This window comes from Dipodomys spectabilis, unplaced genomic scaffold (assembly GCF_019054845.1).
Source record: "Dipodomys spectabilis isolate Male_0828 unplaced genomic scaffold, ASM1905484v1 ptg000019l, whole genome shotgun sequence".
NCBI classification, from domain to species: Eukaryota; Metazoa; Chordata; class Mammalia; order Rodentia; family Heteromyidae; genus Dipodomys; species Dipodomys spectabilis.
The window spans coordinates 20,996,892-21,016,187 of NW_024870696.1; the positions used below are offsets into that span (position 1 = coordinate 20,996,892).

A 19,296-nucleotide genomic window follows, 5' to 3' on the forward strand; every position below is an offset into this window, starting at 1 on the left:
GATAGGGAGAAGAATTAGAAATAAAGGATTGGGAGGGGTGGTTCTGTGTTAGACAAATGCAGTTAGAAATTTCTATTTCTCTGTATGTTGTGGTATTGAATATTGCATCTGGAAACTTGGGGAGACATCAAGACATGAGTCAGTCCTCTGGTAAGGGTCCTGTGTGGCTCCAGCACCCCAGAGACTCCTGGGCAGAATGCAGCGTTCAGACACTTAAAGACAGATGGGCGTTTGTTTGACTTTGTTCTCTGAGAAGCATGGATTTCATTTCAGTTTTAAATCATACAGTCCTAGCTGTTCAGGAGGCTGAGATCAGGGCAGGAAAGATCATGAGACTCTTATTTCCAATTAACCACCAAAAAGACAAAAGTAGAGCTTTGGCTCAAGTGATAGAGTGCTACGGTTAACCAAAAAAAAAAAAAAAAAAACCCTCAGAGACAGCACCCAGGTCATGATTCAAGCACACACACACACACACACACACACACACACACACACACACACACACACACACACGTGTGTTCCCTGTCACCCCCTGACCATTACCCTTCCCCTTCCACATTCCATCTCCACAGACAAGTGAGTCAATTCAGTGCAGAATAGTCTAGGCTTCCAGAATAAGACTCATCTCAAATAAGGCAAATGGTTGGTTAATAACTCTACTGGCCATCAGAGTCAGCAAAGGTGCTCAGAGAAAGCCAGGTGAGTCAATATTGTGAGAACTTGCTTTAATTCCAGTTCCAAAATTTGACATGATTTCCCTCCTATCCATTTCTTTCATTCTTGTAATGGTTTCTCAATAAGGAGCTGCATGGGAAGAGTATGGTCAAGGAGAATTATTAAGCCAAAAGAATGCAGTCTGGTTCTGGTGGACAGTTGGCCTGTGGGGTGTCCCATCTACCTTGGACTAAAGCCAATTAACTCAGAGTCAGGAAGACAGAAGCTAATGTCCTGCAGCATCACACCCTTGTGCTCTTACCTTCTAGTCAGGGATTTAACATATTGATGCTGTAATTAAATCAAACCCACAGATAAAGCCACAAGGGCTGCTCATGTCCAGTCATGGTGTCATGGGTGGTAGTCTGCTACTTCATTCCCTCCTCTGTCTCAGCCCCACACTGCTAATTACAGTGGAGTTTCTCCTTAGTGTGTTGTTGGTTGAACTTTTTTCCAAGAATAGATCAACCTGGTGGTTAGGAATAAGTCACAGAAAAATAGACAGGTCACTACTGGGAATTTTAACAGCATGCTCTTTGTCTACTTCGTGTTTTTGATGGAACCAGAGAACAAGAAGCAGGAAGGATACCCCCTAGCTGCCACAGAGCCCCTGGCAGCCCCATGGGTAGGGCTGCCAGGGGAACGCTTCTCAATCACTGGCCTTGGTTTCTAAAATAGACTACTTAACCACCAAGTATAAGCTGAGGACTAAGGTTAAGCCAATAGCTCTCCAATAGTGGTATTTTTGCTGCAAACAATATCCAGATGTGGCAGGATGAATTAATTGGTATCTCATACTGAAGGAACTTCATTAAGTAAATATCCTTTCTTGTACTGGCGAGAACTGTTAAGAAATAGTTATCTTCTCCACACACACACACACACACACCCGCCACCCAGCCTCTGCCATGTTCTATTAAAAATAATATAAGCCAGACACTGGTGGCTCATGCCTGTAAACCTAGCTGTTTATGAAGCTAAGATCTGGGGATCACAGTTTGAAGCTAGCCCAAGCAGAAAAGTCTATAGACTTCTATGAGCCAGCAAAAAGTGGGAAGTAGAGCTGTGGTTCAGTTGGTAGAGCATCAACCTTGAGTTAAAAAAAAAAAAGCTAAGGGACAGTGCTCAGGTCCTGAATTTCAGTATCAGATCAGGCATGAACAGAAGAAGGAAAGAAAGAAATGAAATGAAAGAGGGAGAGAGGGTAGGAAGGAAGGCAGGAAGGAAGGAAGAAAGGAAGGAAGGAAGGAAGGAAGGAAGGAAGGAAGGAAGGAAGGAAGGAAGGAAGGAAGGAAGGAAAGAAGGAAGGAAGGAAGGAAGGAAAAAGTACACTGGTTAGCAATACCAGTTTTGGAGCTACACTACCCAGACCAAAGCCAAGAGCAATCTTTTACAAATGAGTTGCCTTCCCTGTGCATCCTTTTCCCTATCTATAAAATCGTATTGTTAATAATGGCTGTTAAGAAAGCATGAACACATTGACAAAAGTGAACTATACAACTCCTGGGTGGAGGTGGGAGGGAGGGAATGGGAGAGAATGAAGGAGCAGATGACACTGTTTGAAAGGAAATGTACTTATTACCTGATGAATATAAATGTAATAATAAAGGTAACTTTAAAAAAAGAAAGCATGAATAAGTTATGACATTCTACAAGCTAATGCTTGGAGCCAGGTGCTGGTAGCTCATGCCTGTAATCCTAGCTACTCAGGAGATGGAGATTTGAGAATCACAGTTTCACACTAACCCATGCTGGAAAATCCATACTCTTATCTTCACTCTACCAGCAAATAGTGGAAAGTGGAGCTGTGGTTCAAGTGGTAGAGCCTCTGCCTTGAGCAAAAACAAAGCTCAGGGACAGTGCCTAGGCCCTGCGTCCAACTCCCCCCCCCCCATACACACACAAGATAATGCTTAGCAAATAGGAAGGTTTGAGAAAGACAAGCTATTGTCGTACATGATAGGCACTGTATTAGCACTGCTGTACCAGTGAGGGTCAGCAGGAAGATGCACACACAGACAAGGCTGCCTTTTGCTGCACCTGCCCTTCCTTACTTTCACTGGTCACTTGAATGAGGCACCACCACAAAAGACATATAGTATTCACAATGTGTGATGCGTGTAACTGATGACAGAGTCAAAAGATACATGAGTTAGCCATATAATAGAACAGTAATTGAGGAGATCAACCTTTTGTCTGTTATGAAATAGGGTACAATGCTTGATAATGTATCTAAGATCAAATGCCCAGAAATTGGACCTCATTTCTTAGGTAAAAGAATTATCACACAATAGAGCAGCAGCCTAACAAAATGTTGTGAAATTATCATGAAAACACCCTAGCCCTCCAAAGAAACATTCAGCTCCAAGAAGAGAGCACCTATGTGAATCCACAAAAGGCTAGCACACACATGGGCATGCACTCACACTCACAATCACAAGCTCATTCAAAAGGCAAAGGTTAATATGGAAGGAAAGGAACAGAAGACGACTGGATTGAGACGCACCTCTAACTGCCCCCACTCGCTCTCTTGCCTTAGTTTAGCAAACTTTCTGCTCCCCAGTATCTGAACTCTGAAATGAGAATTCACAGGATTGTTGAGAAGACTCCATGAGATGAATTCAGTAAGATAAACTCCAACCTCCCGGCACTGAGCTTGCCTCAGTGACCCTTTGAGAAGTGTTTTTACTGCCCCCATTTGCTCTGATAGTAGCTAGACACCAGTGTGTGTATGTTTGTGTGCACATGTGTGTATATGGTAGGTGTGTTATATACACTGTTTATTCACTTATTTTTACAAATGATCCATGCCCACTTTAGAAAAAAAGAAAAATCCACACAAAACACTTTAAGAACCACTCATGGGCTGGGAAGGTGGCTCAGTGGTAGAGCACTTGCCTTGCATGCCTGAGGCCCTGGGTTCGATTCCTCAGCACCACATAAGCAAAAAGAAAAAAGCTGGAAGTGGAGCTGTGGCTCAAGTGGTAGAGCACTAGCCTTGAGCTGAAGAGCTGAGGGACAGCGCCCAGGCCCAGAGTTCAGGCCCCATGACTGGACCACCCCCCCCCAATAAAAAAGAACCACTCATAATTTTCCTACCAAAACAAGCCATTGTTTTGTTTTGCCAAGTGTCCATCTAGTCTTTGCCTACGTAAATATGCTATATTTATAAATGTCAATTTCTCTGTCTGTGTTATTATAGACTACCTATATAGGAACCATAGAATACATTCTGTCCAGAATTTCTTTTTGCTGTTCAGCAATATATCATGTTTGATAAATAGAAAATGTACAGGATTACCTGAAATTACTCTATGGTATTCTATTTTAAGTCAGTTGCATAATTTTAGGCTGTTCCATATTGTAGGGAATTTGAACTATAATCAGACTTTCTGTACTTAAGTAAACACCCTTTCTGAATGTGTTTAGGTATTTTGGCAGTGGCCCTTCATTGGCTCAGGGCAAATTTTGTCTCTTGGTGGTAGATGACCAGGGATGTTCTTGCCCAGAGGCCTGCATTTGTCTGAGAAATAAGCAACACTTGGGGTTTGACAGAAGATAGATTTTACATAATAGTACTGAGGGAGCCCTACCTAAATACAAACAACACCAAGAGGCTTGGCCTCCCCAAAATATTGTTAATATGGTAGAATGTAGGCAGGGGGGTGACTGTGGATATATAAAGCAGCCTGGGAAATCCTCAGAAGATCACATTATAATTTAAAAGGATGAAACTGATCCAGGTATTCACCAATATCTGGTGAATAGCTGTAATCCTAGCTACTCAGGAGGCTGAGATCTGAGGATCATGGTACAAAGCCAGCCTAAGCGGAGAGTCCATAAGACTCATCTCCAATGAATCATCCAAAGAGCCAGAGTGGAGCTGTGGCTCAAGTGGTAGAAGATTATTCTTGAGCTGAAAAAGCTCAGGGACAGCACACAGGCCAAGTTCAACCCTAGGACTAGCAAAAAATTTTTAAAAAATGATGAAACTGGAAACAAGTATTTCTATTTTGCATGTTTATTTTGCTCTTTATGAAGTTATTTTAATGGGAATACTGAGGATTGAACCAGGGCATCATACATAGAATTCATTCAGTCTACCACTGAGCTACACCCCAGGCCCTGTGCATTTGTTTTACATCAGAGTAAATACTGATTTGTAATTACCTCCTTCCAACTCTGAATTATAGCATTAGGCAATGTAAACAACCACAGAGATAAATAAAGTAATAAATTAGTTTTAATAAAATATGTGTAGAATTCTTAAGCAAAAGCAAGGGAAATTACAGTCCAGGAAGTTAACTATGCACATAGAACTACATAGACAAGTATGTTATCTACCTGTTGTCTTACAATTTTAATTTTCAAATATTTCACTACTAACATGTGAAAATAAGAGTACACAGACCCTAGAGGATGCCAGTGGCTCAGGCCTGTAACCCTAGTGTACTCGGGAGTCTGAGATCTTAGGAAGGAGGCTTGAAGCCAGCTTAGGCAGCCAAGTCCATGAGACTCTTTTTTTTTGGTGGTGGTGGTGGTGGGTCTTGAACTCTGGGCTTGGGTGCTATCCCTGCACTCTTCAGCTCAAGATGAGCACTCTACTGCTTGAGTCACAGCACCACTTCCGGTTTTCTAGTGGTTAATTGGAGATGAGAGTCTCACGCACTTTTCTGCCCAGGCTGGCTTTGAACCATGATCTTCAGATCTCAGCCTCCTGTGTAACTAGGCTTACAGGTGTGAGCCACCGGCACCCAGCTTTCCATGAGACTATCTCCAATTAACCACCAAAGAGCTGGAAGTAGAGCTCAAATGGTAGAGCACTAGCCTTGAACAAAAAAGCTAATGAACAGTGCCCTGCCTTGAATTCAAGTCCCAGTACTAGTGCACACATATATGCTTGCGCACACACACACACACACACACACACACACACACACACACACAGTAATAAGATCTTGACCCTCTTCTCAGTTCAGCCGCTAAATCCCCTGAAGCAATCATTTACCCTTGCTGAGTAATTGGGATAATAATAACCTATTTCTGTTCTCTATTGTCATAGTGATCTTCCTAATATTTAGGCAAGGAAATGTTAATGCTAATGCTCTGAGCTTCTTTGAAGTTATTGAGAGGTCTAAGATGGCCGGGCTAATATATTGCACTTGATCATTTGGCTATTTATATTAAATATTATTTATAATATTATAATAAAAATTATATTAATTTATATTTAATTATAATGGTGCATTTATATTCACAAATGAGTTTCCCCTTTCCTGAGTCTGAATGTTTTTATTTATGTCCACTTTTGAGCTGAGATTGACTTCTTTCAGTATTCAGCTCATTTTTTAATTATTGTTAAGTTGTTACACAAAGGAGTTACAATTCCATAAGTCATGCAATTCCATGTAAGTGCGACGGTTCTTGGTGAATATCCGCGCTTCCTTCATCCTCCCCCTATTCACCTCCTCTCGACTCTACCCTCAGGCTACGTATTGAATAAAATGACTGCACTGGCTCACCCTTCCTCCCTCCATTCCTGAGCCTCCCTAACTTCTTTGCCCTCCTCCAGAACACGTTTCCACTTCCTGGTATTCATTTTTAGAAACAGTATGGTAGGTGTTCAGAGGAGTTACACCTTTGGATTCCTCCCCAAACCATGCCATCCTTTAATCAGTTTGTTTGTGAGTAATGCATTGATCCTTGTACATATTATCATGCATGTTTGTATTTTATATCTAGCTTCCACATATTGAGAGAAACTATGCACCATTTATGTCTCTTAGCCTGGCTTACTTCACTTACCATGATTTGTTCTATATCCATTCATTTCCCTGCAAATGACAAAATATTATTCTTTCAAATGGATGAGTAAAATTCCATTGAATATAGGTACCACCTTTTCTTGCTCATAGGGCATCTGGGCTATTTCTATACTTGGCTATTATGAATAGTATGGCAATGAACATGGATGTACAACTGTCTTTACAGTATCCTGACTTGCAATACTCTAGGCAGATGTCCAAGAGTGGCATCACTGGATCGTAGATTAGTACTATTTTTAGGGGATTTTTTGTTTTTGTTTTTGTTTGTTTCTTTGTCAGTTATGGGGCTTAAAGTCAAGACCTGGGCACTGTCCCACACAAGGCTAGCATTCTAGTGGAGCCACAGTACCACTTCTGTTTTTCTGGTAGTTAATTGGAGATAAGAATCTCACAGACTTTCCTACCTGGGCTGGTTTCAAACCATGAGTCTCAGATCTCAGTCTCCTGAGTAGCTAGGATTATAGGCATGAGCCACCAGCACCCAGCCTATGTTTAGTTTTTTTTGAGGAATCTCTAAACCTCCTTCCAGAGTGGTTGTACCAGTTTACACCACAGCAGCACAATAGGGTTCCCTTTCCCTGCATCCCCAACAGCATTTGTTTTTGTCTGAATTCTCCATGCTGGCCATTCTTACTGGGTGCGATGGAACCTCAGTGTTGTTTTGATGTGCATTCCCTTTATGGCGGGGGATGTTGAGCACTTCCTATGTGTTTATTGACCATTCCTACTTTTACTTCTAAGAAGTCTCTAACTCCTTTGCCCATTAGATTGGATTATTAACTTGAAGGGAGGGAATTAGTTTCTTGAGTTCCTTGTATATGTGGATATTAGGCCCTTGTCAGGTGTATAACTTGTAGAGATCTTCACATGGTCTGTTGGCTATCCATTTAGTTTAGTAACTATGTCCTTTGCTGGGCAGAAACCTTTTAGTTTGATGTAATCCCATATGTCAAGTCTCTCCAATTTGCTGTGCCTCTGGGATTCTCTTTAGAAAGTTCCTGACTATGCTAATAAGTTCTAATGTTTTTCTTACTCTGTCTTGTAGTAGTTTCAGGGTTTCAGGTCTGATGTTGAAGTCTGATCTATTTTGAGTTGATATTGACAGGGATCTAATTTTTGTCTTCTCTACATGGGCGTCCAGTTTACCCAACACCAAGTATTGAAGAGACTGTTTCAGCCCATTTTTAAGGTCTTTATCCTGGAAGCTGGTGCCTTAGGGACAGAGGCAAACACCCAAGAAAGCCTCCCACAAACTCCTCTGCTCACATAGTTAGCCTCTGCCACACCTTCTTCAACTTGCTTGCTCTTTCTCCCTCTTCTGTTTCTCTCTACCCTCAAGCCTGACACTTCCTTCCCTTCTTTTTCAGTCATCATTACTCGCTCTTATCATCCCATCAGGATTCTCTTCCCACCTAGGGCTTTCTAAGATACACTGAGATACACTGGGGCATCTCCTTCATAGTCACAGCACTCCTGTCTAGCAAACAGCACTGCTGGGTATATGTTCCACTCTTATTGGTAAGGACAAGACAAAAGCAGAGTCCAGCTGGGTGCCAGTGGCTCACACCTGTACTCCTAGCTACTCAGGAGGCTGAGATCAGTGGATTGTGGGTCAAAGCCAGTCCAAGCAGGAAACCCTGGGAGACCCATATCTCTACCAAATTACCAAAAAGAGCCAGAACTGGAGCTGTGGCTCAAGTGGCAGAGCACTAGCCTTGCACAAAAAGAAGCTCAGAGTCAGCTCCCAGGCCCTGAATTCAAGCCCCAGAATCAGCACCAAAAAAAAAAAAAAAGAGTCTACCAAGGTTACCCCATCATACCCCATCATTCATGTTTGACCTCTCTCCCACTTGGAACTCCTCAGCCAGTGAGATGGAATGTCATTTGCTTGGGCTCCTGTTTTCATGCTAATCTAAGAAAATCCACCAGCCTCCTTACCAGTGGACCCTGGCATTGGTGTGTAAGCATGGGATTACATTGAGATCCCTCATAGAATACCCTAAAAGAAACATTTCAGCAGCTATCCATTGGTTACCCAAGTGGAAGGACAATATCTCTGTCTCCTTTCCTCATCTTTTAACTGTAAAGTTTCATCTTTAATCTTCCAGGAAGCATGGATTTTCCTGGTCCTTTCTGGGGTTGGTTTGGTCAAGATGAAGTGGTCCTAAGTGAAGGGGACCAGGGTCTTCAAGGCCAACCAAAGGGAGTTACTGAATCTATGAAGTCAGGAATCTCACTCTGTGTTGACAGTCTCCAAGACCATCCTCAGGCTTTATGGGTCATGGGAAGGACTCCTGGAGACTCAGAAGCCTTGGTATAGTCGTTATATTTATGTAGCATAGGGAGAAGGTGCAGAGCCAAGGCTGCTTAGCTTCCCAGTATCCTTTTCCAGTGCAGTCTCATGCATATAGCCGCAATTCATGGAAATGTGTACACACATTGTTTTGGTATCCAGGTCAGACAGACAGGCAGACTGACAGACAGGTAGGCAGGCAGGCAGACAGATGACACTGGGGGTTAAACTCAGGGCCTGGCACTTGCTAGGATCATTTGAGCCACATCCTCAGTCTTCTTTATTTTAGTTCATTTTTCAGCTAGGGTCCCATGACCTCTTTTCAAAGGAACCAGTCCAGAGCCAGTCCTAATAACAGACCTTTGCTGAGAATGTGCCAGATCTGAGCAACTAGACCTGCTGGGCTAAATCTCTGCACGCATTCCTAGGGTCACATGACTAAACTTCTCATACATACCTCAGCTGCTACCTTCACATGAATGAAACAAAATACCTGAGGCATGTAATATATAAAGAAAAGTTTCACGTAGGCTGACGGTTCTGAAAGTTCAAGGCCAAAGTCAGCAGCTCCATTGGACCGATGACTGGCATGTCATGGCAGGAATACATATCAGAGTAAGAGGTCACATCTTGAGCCAGGGTCCCAGCAACCTCAGCTCAATCCTCTTAGCCTACTTCTTGAAGGCCCATAGCACCTCCCCATACACCCACCCTGGGGACCAAGCCTTTACCTAGAGACTTGTAGGGGGCACTGGTCCAAATTCTATCACCTGCAAGAGTCACATCCTCTCTACCTTCATGTGCGATCATTATGATTCACAACAGGAGCCTGGCCATTGGATGATTTTCACAAAAGGCAGGTTGTCTTCAGCAAGGACATTGTAAAGTGTCGTTGTGATGATCACAAGCATTATTATTCAGAGGCAGGGGCCTGGGAATGAGCCCTGGAAGCCTCTTCACTGTGTGGGAACAGGACCAAGGTGCTGCTCTGCTGATTCTGACGTCACAGACACCCTTAGAGCAGTGTCTGCCCCACACCGGTATTTAACCTTCTCCCTTACTTTTCTTTGTCTCTTTTCTGGCAGTGGCTCAGAAATCCCGGCCCCCAGCACGAGAAGCGGACTCTGTTTGGAGACATGGTGTGCTTCTTATTTATCACCCCCCTGGCCACCATCTCGGGCTGGCTGTGCCTGCGGGGCGCTGTGGACCACCTGCACTTCAGTAGTCGGCTCGAAGCCGTGGGCCTGATTGCACTCACTGTCGCACTCTTCACCATTTACCTCTTTTGGACACTAGTAAGTATGGCCTGAGGCCCGGGCTTCAGGCCAGCGGCAGCTGGTGGCCTCACAATGGCATGGTCTTCCCTCTTACCTGTAGCCCTGTCTCCTGCCCAGGCGAAAACAGAGCTTCAGATGCTGGCATGGAAGTATATGAGGGTGGTGTATGTGTGTATGTCTGTCTGTCTGTCTAAACTGTAGGGGGAAAACATCAAATTAAAAAGCACCACCAATCGTAGTGGGAACATGTCAAATTAAAAAGCATCACCAATCAAAGACACACACCTTAACCCTTTCTCACTGCTAGACTAGAACTCATCTGTTCTAAGGCATGGAGAGCTGTTGCATATGCTCTTCACTTCTGCTGGGATTGTAGAATGTTATGAACGATGTGCTTGGTCTCTGTGGCCACTGCCTGCAGGTGTCAAGAACCCTTCTGGATGGTTATTTTTGTCTTCCGTCTAGCCCAGGCTTAAGTCTTCAGTGGACCTGGCGTTGCACTTTCCCTGATGATTATTCTGTGTGTTGGAATTTTGAGTGTGTTGCCCATAAAAGCACTAATTTATCCAACAGAGAAGCTGCCACCAAAGAAAAGACATTTCCCAATAAGTGTTGCCTCTGTACCAGAAAGAATGTTCCAACATTTCTCTCTTTTCTTTTTCATCCTTCTAACTTCATACAGCAAAATGTTTGCTGTGGCACCAGTGGCAGCACACACAAAGTGCAAACCATTGCTCTGGCTTCCTGATGCTTCCCCTTGGGATGGCAGGGAAAGGCATCGCTGTCTTCTAGAATACATTCAGAAGCCAGGCCCCTGGCTTCCTGGGAGTACTCTTCTGCCATGTTGGCTTCTACTCTGAGCAACAGAACACTGTTGTTAAGCAGTAGGTATTTCCTGCCTAAGCTTCCCCATAGCACTAGAGTCGGCATGCGGAAGCTCTGGTACTCATACTCCCCTTCCTATTCGTTTCCATCATGTGACTCTGCCAGCTCTGTCCCTTCCCTCCTGGGAGAGGGCTCTGGCAATAAAGGGGGAGGGAGTACTTCCGTCTCAGGAACAGGGTCCTGACTTGAGCTTTAGAAAGCTGACTGTGTTCTAATGCTAGAGCATTGCCATATGTTGTGATCAGTTTAGACATTCTGCTCCCAGACGAACATAACTGTCAGTGCTTCCTTTAAAAATGTCCACACTTCCAAAGTATGTCCTGTTCCATTGTGAAGCAAGCAATAAAGTTGACCCGCATGTTTCTATTGTGAAGAGAGAAGGGTTAGAAATAAGAAATTAAATATTCTCTCTCCGGAATCACACCTGTAATCCTAGCTACTTGGGACACCAAGACCTAGAAGGTCAAAGTTCAGAGCCAGCCTGGACAGAAAAGTCCACAAAATTCCAGCTGCAATTAAATCAGCAAAATGATAGATTGGAGGCATGGCTCAAATGATAGAAAACCAGTTGTGAGCAAGAAAGCTAAGAAATACCTTGGGTTCAGACTGGTACAGGCACGCATGCACACACACACCACAGAAATTAAATAGTCTAACTACGTGTTGTCTACATCACCTTGGAAAGTCATTTGGCCCCTCTGAACTCCAGGTCTTTATTGGTGAAGTGGTGATGGCACTCATAGTGTATTCCCCCCAGAATGGTGAGACTGTGGGGAAAAAGCACCCAGAAAAGTACTTGGAAACTCATCATGAAACATCAGTTTTACCATATATAGATATTTCCTAGTCTATGATTTTCCTTTGAAGAGTCCTTATGATGAAGGATGGTTTGAGAAGAAACCCACAAACTGGGCTTTCAGACTCAATTTAAGGTCTTCACGCAAACCTGTTTAGCCAAGTATACATTTATCTAACAAGAAAGAACTGGGAGTGGTGAGGAGGAGGAAAAGAAATAGAAAGACAGCTTTCAGAGAAATGGATTCCCCTACTACATCGTCATCTCAGGTGAAAGAAAGGTTTGAGTGGGAAGCAGACCAGACTTGACTATAGTAGGCTGGTACGGTTCATTCCTTACAGGACTCCAACGGCCACTACAGCATTTAGAATCTACAGGCAACATGTTTAACCCAAGCTCTGGCATACTAATAGTCATATCTTTCTCTTCTTTCTTTCCTTCTTTTGGTCATTCTTTCTTTAAACCAGTACTGAGGCTTGAACTCAAATCTTTGTGCTCTTGCTTAGCTTTTCTGCTCAAGGCTAATACTGTTCTGCTTAAGCCACACTTCTAGGTCTCACCTGCATTTATCAGCCTCGGCTGGCTTCCAACTGTAATCCTTAGATCTCTGCCACCTGAGTAGCTAGGATCACAGGTGTGAGCTCCCAGCATTGGCTGTAACTTTCCGTCTTCCTCTGGTACTTGGAGGAAATCATTGATAACCACAGGTCAGTGGTTACTGGGAAGATTTGGTGGATGACATCTGAGAATATACATCCCAGAGCCTAGCCCAGCGTGTGTCCAGACTCATCTTCCTGTGTCTTCCTAACACCCAGTTCCCCGACCCTCACAAAAAGCAAAATACAGGCAGGAAAGAAAGACATTTCTCCCCTCTGACTGATGAGAGGAGCGTGCTTGGCACCCGCTCAGGAATAGGTTATTGAATACGGAAAAGAACTCCTTCTCAGATAAATGCTGCACTGAGCAGCGGTGGCAAGCGCCGTAAGTCAGGACTGACAGCACTTGGAAACTGCCCTACGGCAGGAACCCATTGTAAACAAGCTGTCAAGCTTAAGGAGAATTTGCTGTGAAAATGCCTCAGAAAAACAAACACTGTTTCACTCCCAGGCCAGCTCCTCAGAGGAGCTTTCTGGAAGGGCCTGGAAGCCGTGTTGTGAGGAGGGTGGGCAAGCCACACTTGGCCTCAGTGGCTTTAAGCCTTCTCCCAGCTCACGTGGCCACCAGGGCCCCACTTGACCAAACTCGAGGACCCTGCCCACCACCCCCCACCCCATCCCAGCCTGCTGTGTTCAGAGGTATGCCAGGAATCCAGGAAAGCCAGGCTGTCACCCACAGGAAAGATACCAGAAACATCACGGTTCTCCTCTGGGATGCTCAGCGCTGGCCAGAAGCTGAGTGGGCAGTAGCTGAAGGCACAGAGTGGACTGGGGGTTGTGGGTTCAACACCACGTAGCCGGTGCCCAGCACGGTACCTGTAAAGGAATGACCGTGCCTCAAAGATGACACCCAGCACATGGATTGGTTAAATTCTGGCTGTAGCCATGTGCCACTGGCTACAGTAGAAGCCTAGCTACTCAGAAGGCTGAGATCTGAACATTGCAAGCTCAAAGCCAGCCTAGGCAGGAAAGGCCGTGCACCGGTGGCTCATGCCTATAATCTTAGCTACCAGAAGACTGAGATCTGAGCTCGAAGCCAGCTCACAACCAGAACACAGTTTGAAGCCAGCCCAGGCAGGAAAGTCCACAAGACTCTTATCTCCAATTAATCACAGAAAAGGTTGGAAGCAGTATTGTGGCTCAAGTAGGAGAGTGCTAGCCTTGAGCAAAAGGAGCTCAGGGACAGCACCTAGGCCCAGAGTTCAAGCCCAGGACTGGCCAAAAAAAAAAAACAAAACAGAAATGGTGCAATGGCTCAAATAGTAGAGTACTAGCCTTGAGGGGAAAAACGCTCAGTGACAGTTCCCAGGCTGGCACATATGCACAAAAAGAAGATTCTTGTTGTAAATCAGACACTGGTGGCTCATGCCTAAATGCTAGCTACTGAAGAGGCTGAGATCTGAAAATTACAGTTCAAAGCCAACCTGAGCAGAAAGGTCCACAAGACTCTTAACTCCAATTGACCAACCAAAATCCCTAAGTGGAATCTGGCTCAAGTGGTAGAACACCAGCCTTGACTGAAAAAGCTAAGCAGGAACATGAGAACCCTAAGTTCAAGCTCTAGTATGGGTAGTAGTAGTAGTTGTAGTAGTAGTAGTAATAACAACAACAATAAATGCTTATTTAAAGGAGCTGCAGTAGAATGCTGAATTTCTCCCTTTCACAGCCCTCTTTTCTTCTGGGCTGCGTAAGAGATGAGTGAGCTAGGTTCATGGCAGGAAGGTGACTAAGCAAATGGAAGTCCAGACTGCACCGCTGCATTTAAGTCACACCATGACTTCCAGAGAGAAAGCTGTCCGCTACAAGTCACAGCAAAACTTTATTCGCCACAGCCTGGGTCACCTCCCTGATGAGAGAGGTGGGCACTAACATTTTCCTCCTCTTCTCCTTCTCACCCCTGTTCATGTGATTACAACTCATTGTAAATAAACCTCACCCAGGATAGAAAGTTGGCTAAGGTTCTTCAGGTGAGTAAATGAATATACTTCGGGAAATCCATCTCATAAAGGCTGGGGTATTTTTGCTTTTGTTTCTTTGTAATACTAGAATTGGAACTCAGGGCCTCACACCTTGTTTATGATACTCAACCACTTGAACCATGCTTCCTGCCCTTTTTTGCTGTGGTTATTTTTCTCATAGTCACCAGTGTTTGCCATGATCCTCCTACCCATGTTTCATGCGTAGCTAGGATTACAGATACACACCACCACACCTGGCTTTTTGTGGGGAGGGGGGGGGGGTCCTCATCCATTTTTTTCCCTAGGTTGGCCTTGAACACTGATCCTCTCAATCTCCACTTTCTAAGTAGCTGGGATTGCAGAGTGAACTCCAGAGGGAAGGCATTTCTTTTCCTTTTTTTAATAATGGCCAGATACCCTTTCTTCCTGCCCTCTTCTTTATTAAAGCCTCAAAATTTGGCTCCTAACATTATTGTTATGATGTGTTTTGGGTTTATGTCATTTCTGCACTGCCTCTTTATGTCTCTAAATTAAGCCTCCTTTTTTCTGTGATAACAAATTGCTGGGCGGGGGATTGTCTTGGAATATTTAGAGACAGGGCAGGCATTCACCTGGGGCTGCTTCAGACCCGTGCTCTCTCTCAGCCTGTGGCTCCGACTTCCTTTATTTTCCCTGCAAAGGAGTCATCTTCAGAAGATGCTTTCTTCTAAAAGACAGTAGTGGTTAGCAGCAATTAAAACGGCTTAGTGCGCACTCATCTGTCTGCACAAATGGGTTCTTTTCTTTTCTTTATTTTTCCTTTTTTTTTTCTTTTTAAATTTTAATTTCCTGGCCAAGGAACAGGGAGCTCTGCTAAGTCTTTGACACCCGTGTTCCAGAAAGTGGCGCTTCTTCAGCTTGAATGCTCATTGCAAGCACCTGGGATCTTGTTAGGAAGCGCTCTGATTCCTAAAGTCTGGGGGGGGGGGCACCCCAGGTTCTTGATATTCTAACAAGCTCCCAGGAGACTCAGCATGAAGCCAGTTCATGACCACACTGACAACTAGGCAATTTCTCTCTCTCTCTCTCTCTCTCTCTCTCTCTCTCTCTCTCTCTCTCTCTCTCTCTTTCTATCTCTCCTTCTCTCCCTCTCTCCCTCTCTCCCCCCACTCCCTACAGTACCCAGCCCCCTTTCATTTTCCTGTTTATCAAGAGTGTCACAAAACTATCTTCTTTTTCTTCCTCCTTTCCATATTTAACATATGAAAGACAGCAGGCTGGACCAACTGACACCTGCAGGGCCGTGTGCTGAGTTCTTTATGTATGTTATCTGGACTATCACGGTTTATCTTGTACCCTCAAAAGGAGGTGGGCACTAGGTGGAGGATGAGGAGGGTACCAGCCCAGAGCACGTGGCTCTGGAGCCTGTAGGCAGCTGCCTTCAGGCGCCTTAGCTTCTTCTGGAATTACTGAAGCTTGGTGTACACAGCTCTTCAGCATTGTGAGGAAGGAACTCTTGATTTTGCCGTCTGGCTTTCCTGCAGCTCTGCCCAGCTCCAGAGCTCTTACATGGCCAGTTCTTCCTTAGCACCAACCTGTGTTTTACTCTTCCCAGCCATCGGCCCTGGGCTCAGACCTTGTAGCACCAAGCAGCACCAAATAGATGGGAGAGAATTAAGCTTTGAAAAAAAAAAAAAGAAAGAAAACAAACAGGTCCATTTTGGCATGTTCAGGGCCTTTCAGAGAAAGCGCATCTGCATGGGGTTTAAAAGCTTATATTTCCACCCAAATGTCTCTGGCACTTGGCCTATGGCATGTGCTCCTCGCCTCAGAAATCCGAGTGGCCCTGAATTTCACCATCCAGGGAAGTTAATACTCCCTTTCTGATTATGGCCCACTGGCTCCTTTACTTCCAGAAAGACTAAGTTCAAAACTATGGGATCAGCCTACTTCCTGACTCCCATGGTTCCTACCTGGAGTCTAGACAACCCACCTACCTCCAAGACAATTAAACAGCCTAGAACTGGGTTGTTACCTTGAGCTCACAGGCTCCTGGCTTCATAGCACCGACCAGGGCATCTAATTAGAAACACTCACACAGATTTTTTTTTTTTTTGAGGAGTTGCACTGGGGTTCAAATTCAGGGCCTCTATCACTGAAACCATGGCTCCAGCCCAGCTTTTTGCTGGTTATTTTGGAGATGGAGCCTAGTAGACTTTTCTGCCCAGGCTGGCCTTGGACAATGATCCTCCAGGTCTCAGCATCCTGAGAAGCTAGATTTCAGATGTGAGCCACAGCCCCCAGCCCTGCTCCCGGTCTGTAAAATTCATCTTCAAAACTGTGCACTGAATTTTCTAGGCAAGCCAACAATTTATACTAGCCTCCCAAACAAACAGGTTCAAGTGTCTCATTCTCGGGTTTTCTATAAAATCAAATCTTTTGGGGTGGAGTTATATTACAATTGATCATAATTGATCACTGCAAGCAATTGATCACTGTAAGCAAATATGTAAGAAGGCCAAATTTGAAGCAGTGTTACAATGAGAAAAGCATAAGATTTGGGGGAAGGAGGGGCATTACTGGGGCCTTGAACTCAGGACCTCAAGCTCTCACTCAGCTTTGTTGCTCATGGCTGGTGCTCTATGACTTGAACCATGCCTCTACCTGCAGCTTTTGCCAGGTAATTGGAGATAAAAGTCTCTCATACTTGTCTGTTTGGGCTGGCTTTGGAGCTTGACTCAGACCTCAGCTTCCTGAGTAGCTAAAATTATAGCTATGAGCCACCGGCGCCTAGTAAGATCATTATTTTTCCCAATGATTTTTTTGCTTTCATTCACCCAGTAAGAAAGAGCAGCTGTGTCTGATTTAGTGTCTGATACTGAGCCAGGTGATGGGTGTGCAAAGAGGAATACAATAAGCACCAGTCCTGCTCTTGAGACGCTTCTAGGGCTTCAAAGAGAAAAACAAGTACAATGACGTAGAGGTGCCCACCTGGGGCTACCACGTTACACGTGTGCTGCTTGCCTGAAACACTACGAAGATATCCCTGTGTCCTAGGCCAGTGTGTGGAAGTATGGAAGTACATAGAGCTCGAGCATCTGTCTCCCTCACTGAGAGGAACCTGGAGGGCAGGCCGGCCCCTTGTCCAGCTCATGCAGCTGGACACGGGCTGCCCGTGGCGCTTTTCTGTCCTGCTGTCTCCAGCTATGCTGATTTTGCACTGGGGTTCGAACTCGGGACCTCATGCTTGCTCAACTGGTGCTCTACCACTGAAGCCCGAGCACCACCAGCCCCAAATCAAATTGAAGCTCAGAAAGAACCTTACATTCCTGTTGATATCCTCACAATGCCCAGTGTGTGGAGGAGCGAAGGAAGCCACCAGGCTAACCCGCCCTGGGCTGCCGGAGGCCTCCGTGCTGCCAGCTCTCAGGAGCTGCTCAACGTGATGCACTTAGTTCTTGCATTGGTTAAACGTCTACCTACCTTCTACCTATATACCTTCTCTTACCTTTCCCTCCCCCAGGTGTCATTTAGGTACCACTGTCGGCTATATAATGAATGGCGTCGGACCAATCAGAGGGTGATTCTCCTCATTCCAAAGTCTGTCAACATACCCTCCAACCAGCAGTCCTTGCTGGGCCTGCACTCAGTCAAGAGGAACTCAAAGGAGACCATTGTGTGATGGTTTTTGTGCGACTGCTTGGTTGATTCGTTGTTTGGAGATTGGAAGATTCTGCACTGGGGCCACGCACTGAGCTACACTCAGGCCTGTCCTTAACCTAAGGGTCTAAGAACACCAGAGCCATGTCCACACATTGCCCAAACAACAGCCTCCTCTGCCCGAAGAAAGCAAATGCTTTTGACTTCAAATCAAGGATGCTGCACTGGTATGATACTTGCTAAGCTGCCAAACATGTTTATTTAGCAGATACTGTATGGAATTTTCTGAACACCTCTTTAACCTAGGAGGAAGGTTGTCTCGCTCAAAAGATGCAATTAAATTCTTCCTTTTTTATTACTATTTCAAATATATATAAATATATATATATATAACTTAGATGATAATCAAGATCAAAAAACCAATGTAAAAACTGGTTTCTTGGTTTGGAGGGGCTTTTGTTTGGGTGAGTTTTCTGTTCCCCGGTTTCTACTGTGGGTTCTTTTGGGGTTATTTGATAGCCCGAGTGGTCTTTTTCGTGTCTCTTACTCAAGGAGAGATCAAAATGACTGCGGAACAAGTCATACTGAAAGGGTGTTTTGTACTAAACTTCATTCAGTTATTCCGTTTTTAAAGGGAAAGGGAGTGTGGTAACTTTCCATGCACCTGTGAGCTGTTTATTTAAATATCATTAAGGAAGGAAAAACAATATGTTGAGAAGCAAGCTCCTTGCAATTTGTTTGGTACTGACAGCTGATAGAAACTATTTTCTAATAATAAATATCCAGTGTGTGAAAGACACTGATTGCAACACTTTCTTTTCTTAATCATAAAACTTGTGAAGTTTCCCAATGTAGGTTTTAAAAAGAAAAAGAAAGGCTGGTGTTCACTCCCGTTTCTTTTGTGCCTGTCTTAATTCTGCACTCCTAATGAACTGGAGAATCATTAGACTTTTCTAGGAACCTGAGACTGGTTTTGCATATCAATTAGCTTCCCCATTGCTTTATTAAATTTCTGAGTTGACAAGAGGGTGTGCCAAAAAAAAAATAAAATAAAACTCATGTTTGTAAACATAGCTACTCAGGAGGCTGAGATCTGATGATCATGGTTTGAAGCCAGCCCAGAGAGAAAAGTCGTGAAACTGCATCTCCAATTAGCCAGCAAAATGTCACGCTGGAGGTGTGGTTCAACTGGTAGAGTGCCAGCCTTGAGCAAAGAAGCCAAACATGAGCACAAGGTTCTGAGGTCAAGC

General features: G+C 44.5%; 1 protein-coding gene across 3 annotated transcripts in view; it reads left to right on the forward strand.

Moving 5' to 3' along the window:
• Positions 1 to 18,845, forward strand: part of Marchf3 (membrane associated ring-CH-type finger 3) — a 152,807-nt gene extending 133,962 nt beyond the window's left edge. For 2 of the 3 annotated variants that reach the window (XM_042674373.1, XM_042674374.1), the window contains exons 4-5: positions 9,921 to 10,130; positions 17,910 to 18,845. In XM_042674373.1, coding sequence (XP_042530307.1) covers positions 9,921 to 10,130; positions 17,910 to 18,068 — 369 coding nt within the window. In that variant the 3' untranslated portion in view covers positions 18,069 to 18,845. The remainder of the gene's footprint in view (positions 1 to 9,920; positions 10,131 to 17,909) is intronic. The other variant, XM_042674375.1, reaches the window with a different exon arrangement.
• The last annotated feature ends 451 nt before the right edge of the window (positions 18,846 to 19,296 follow it).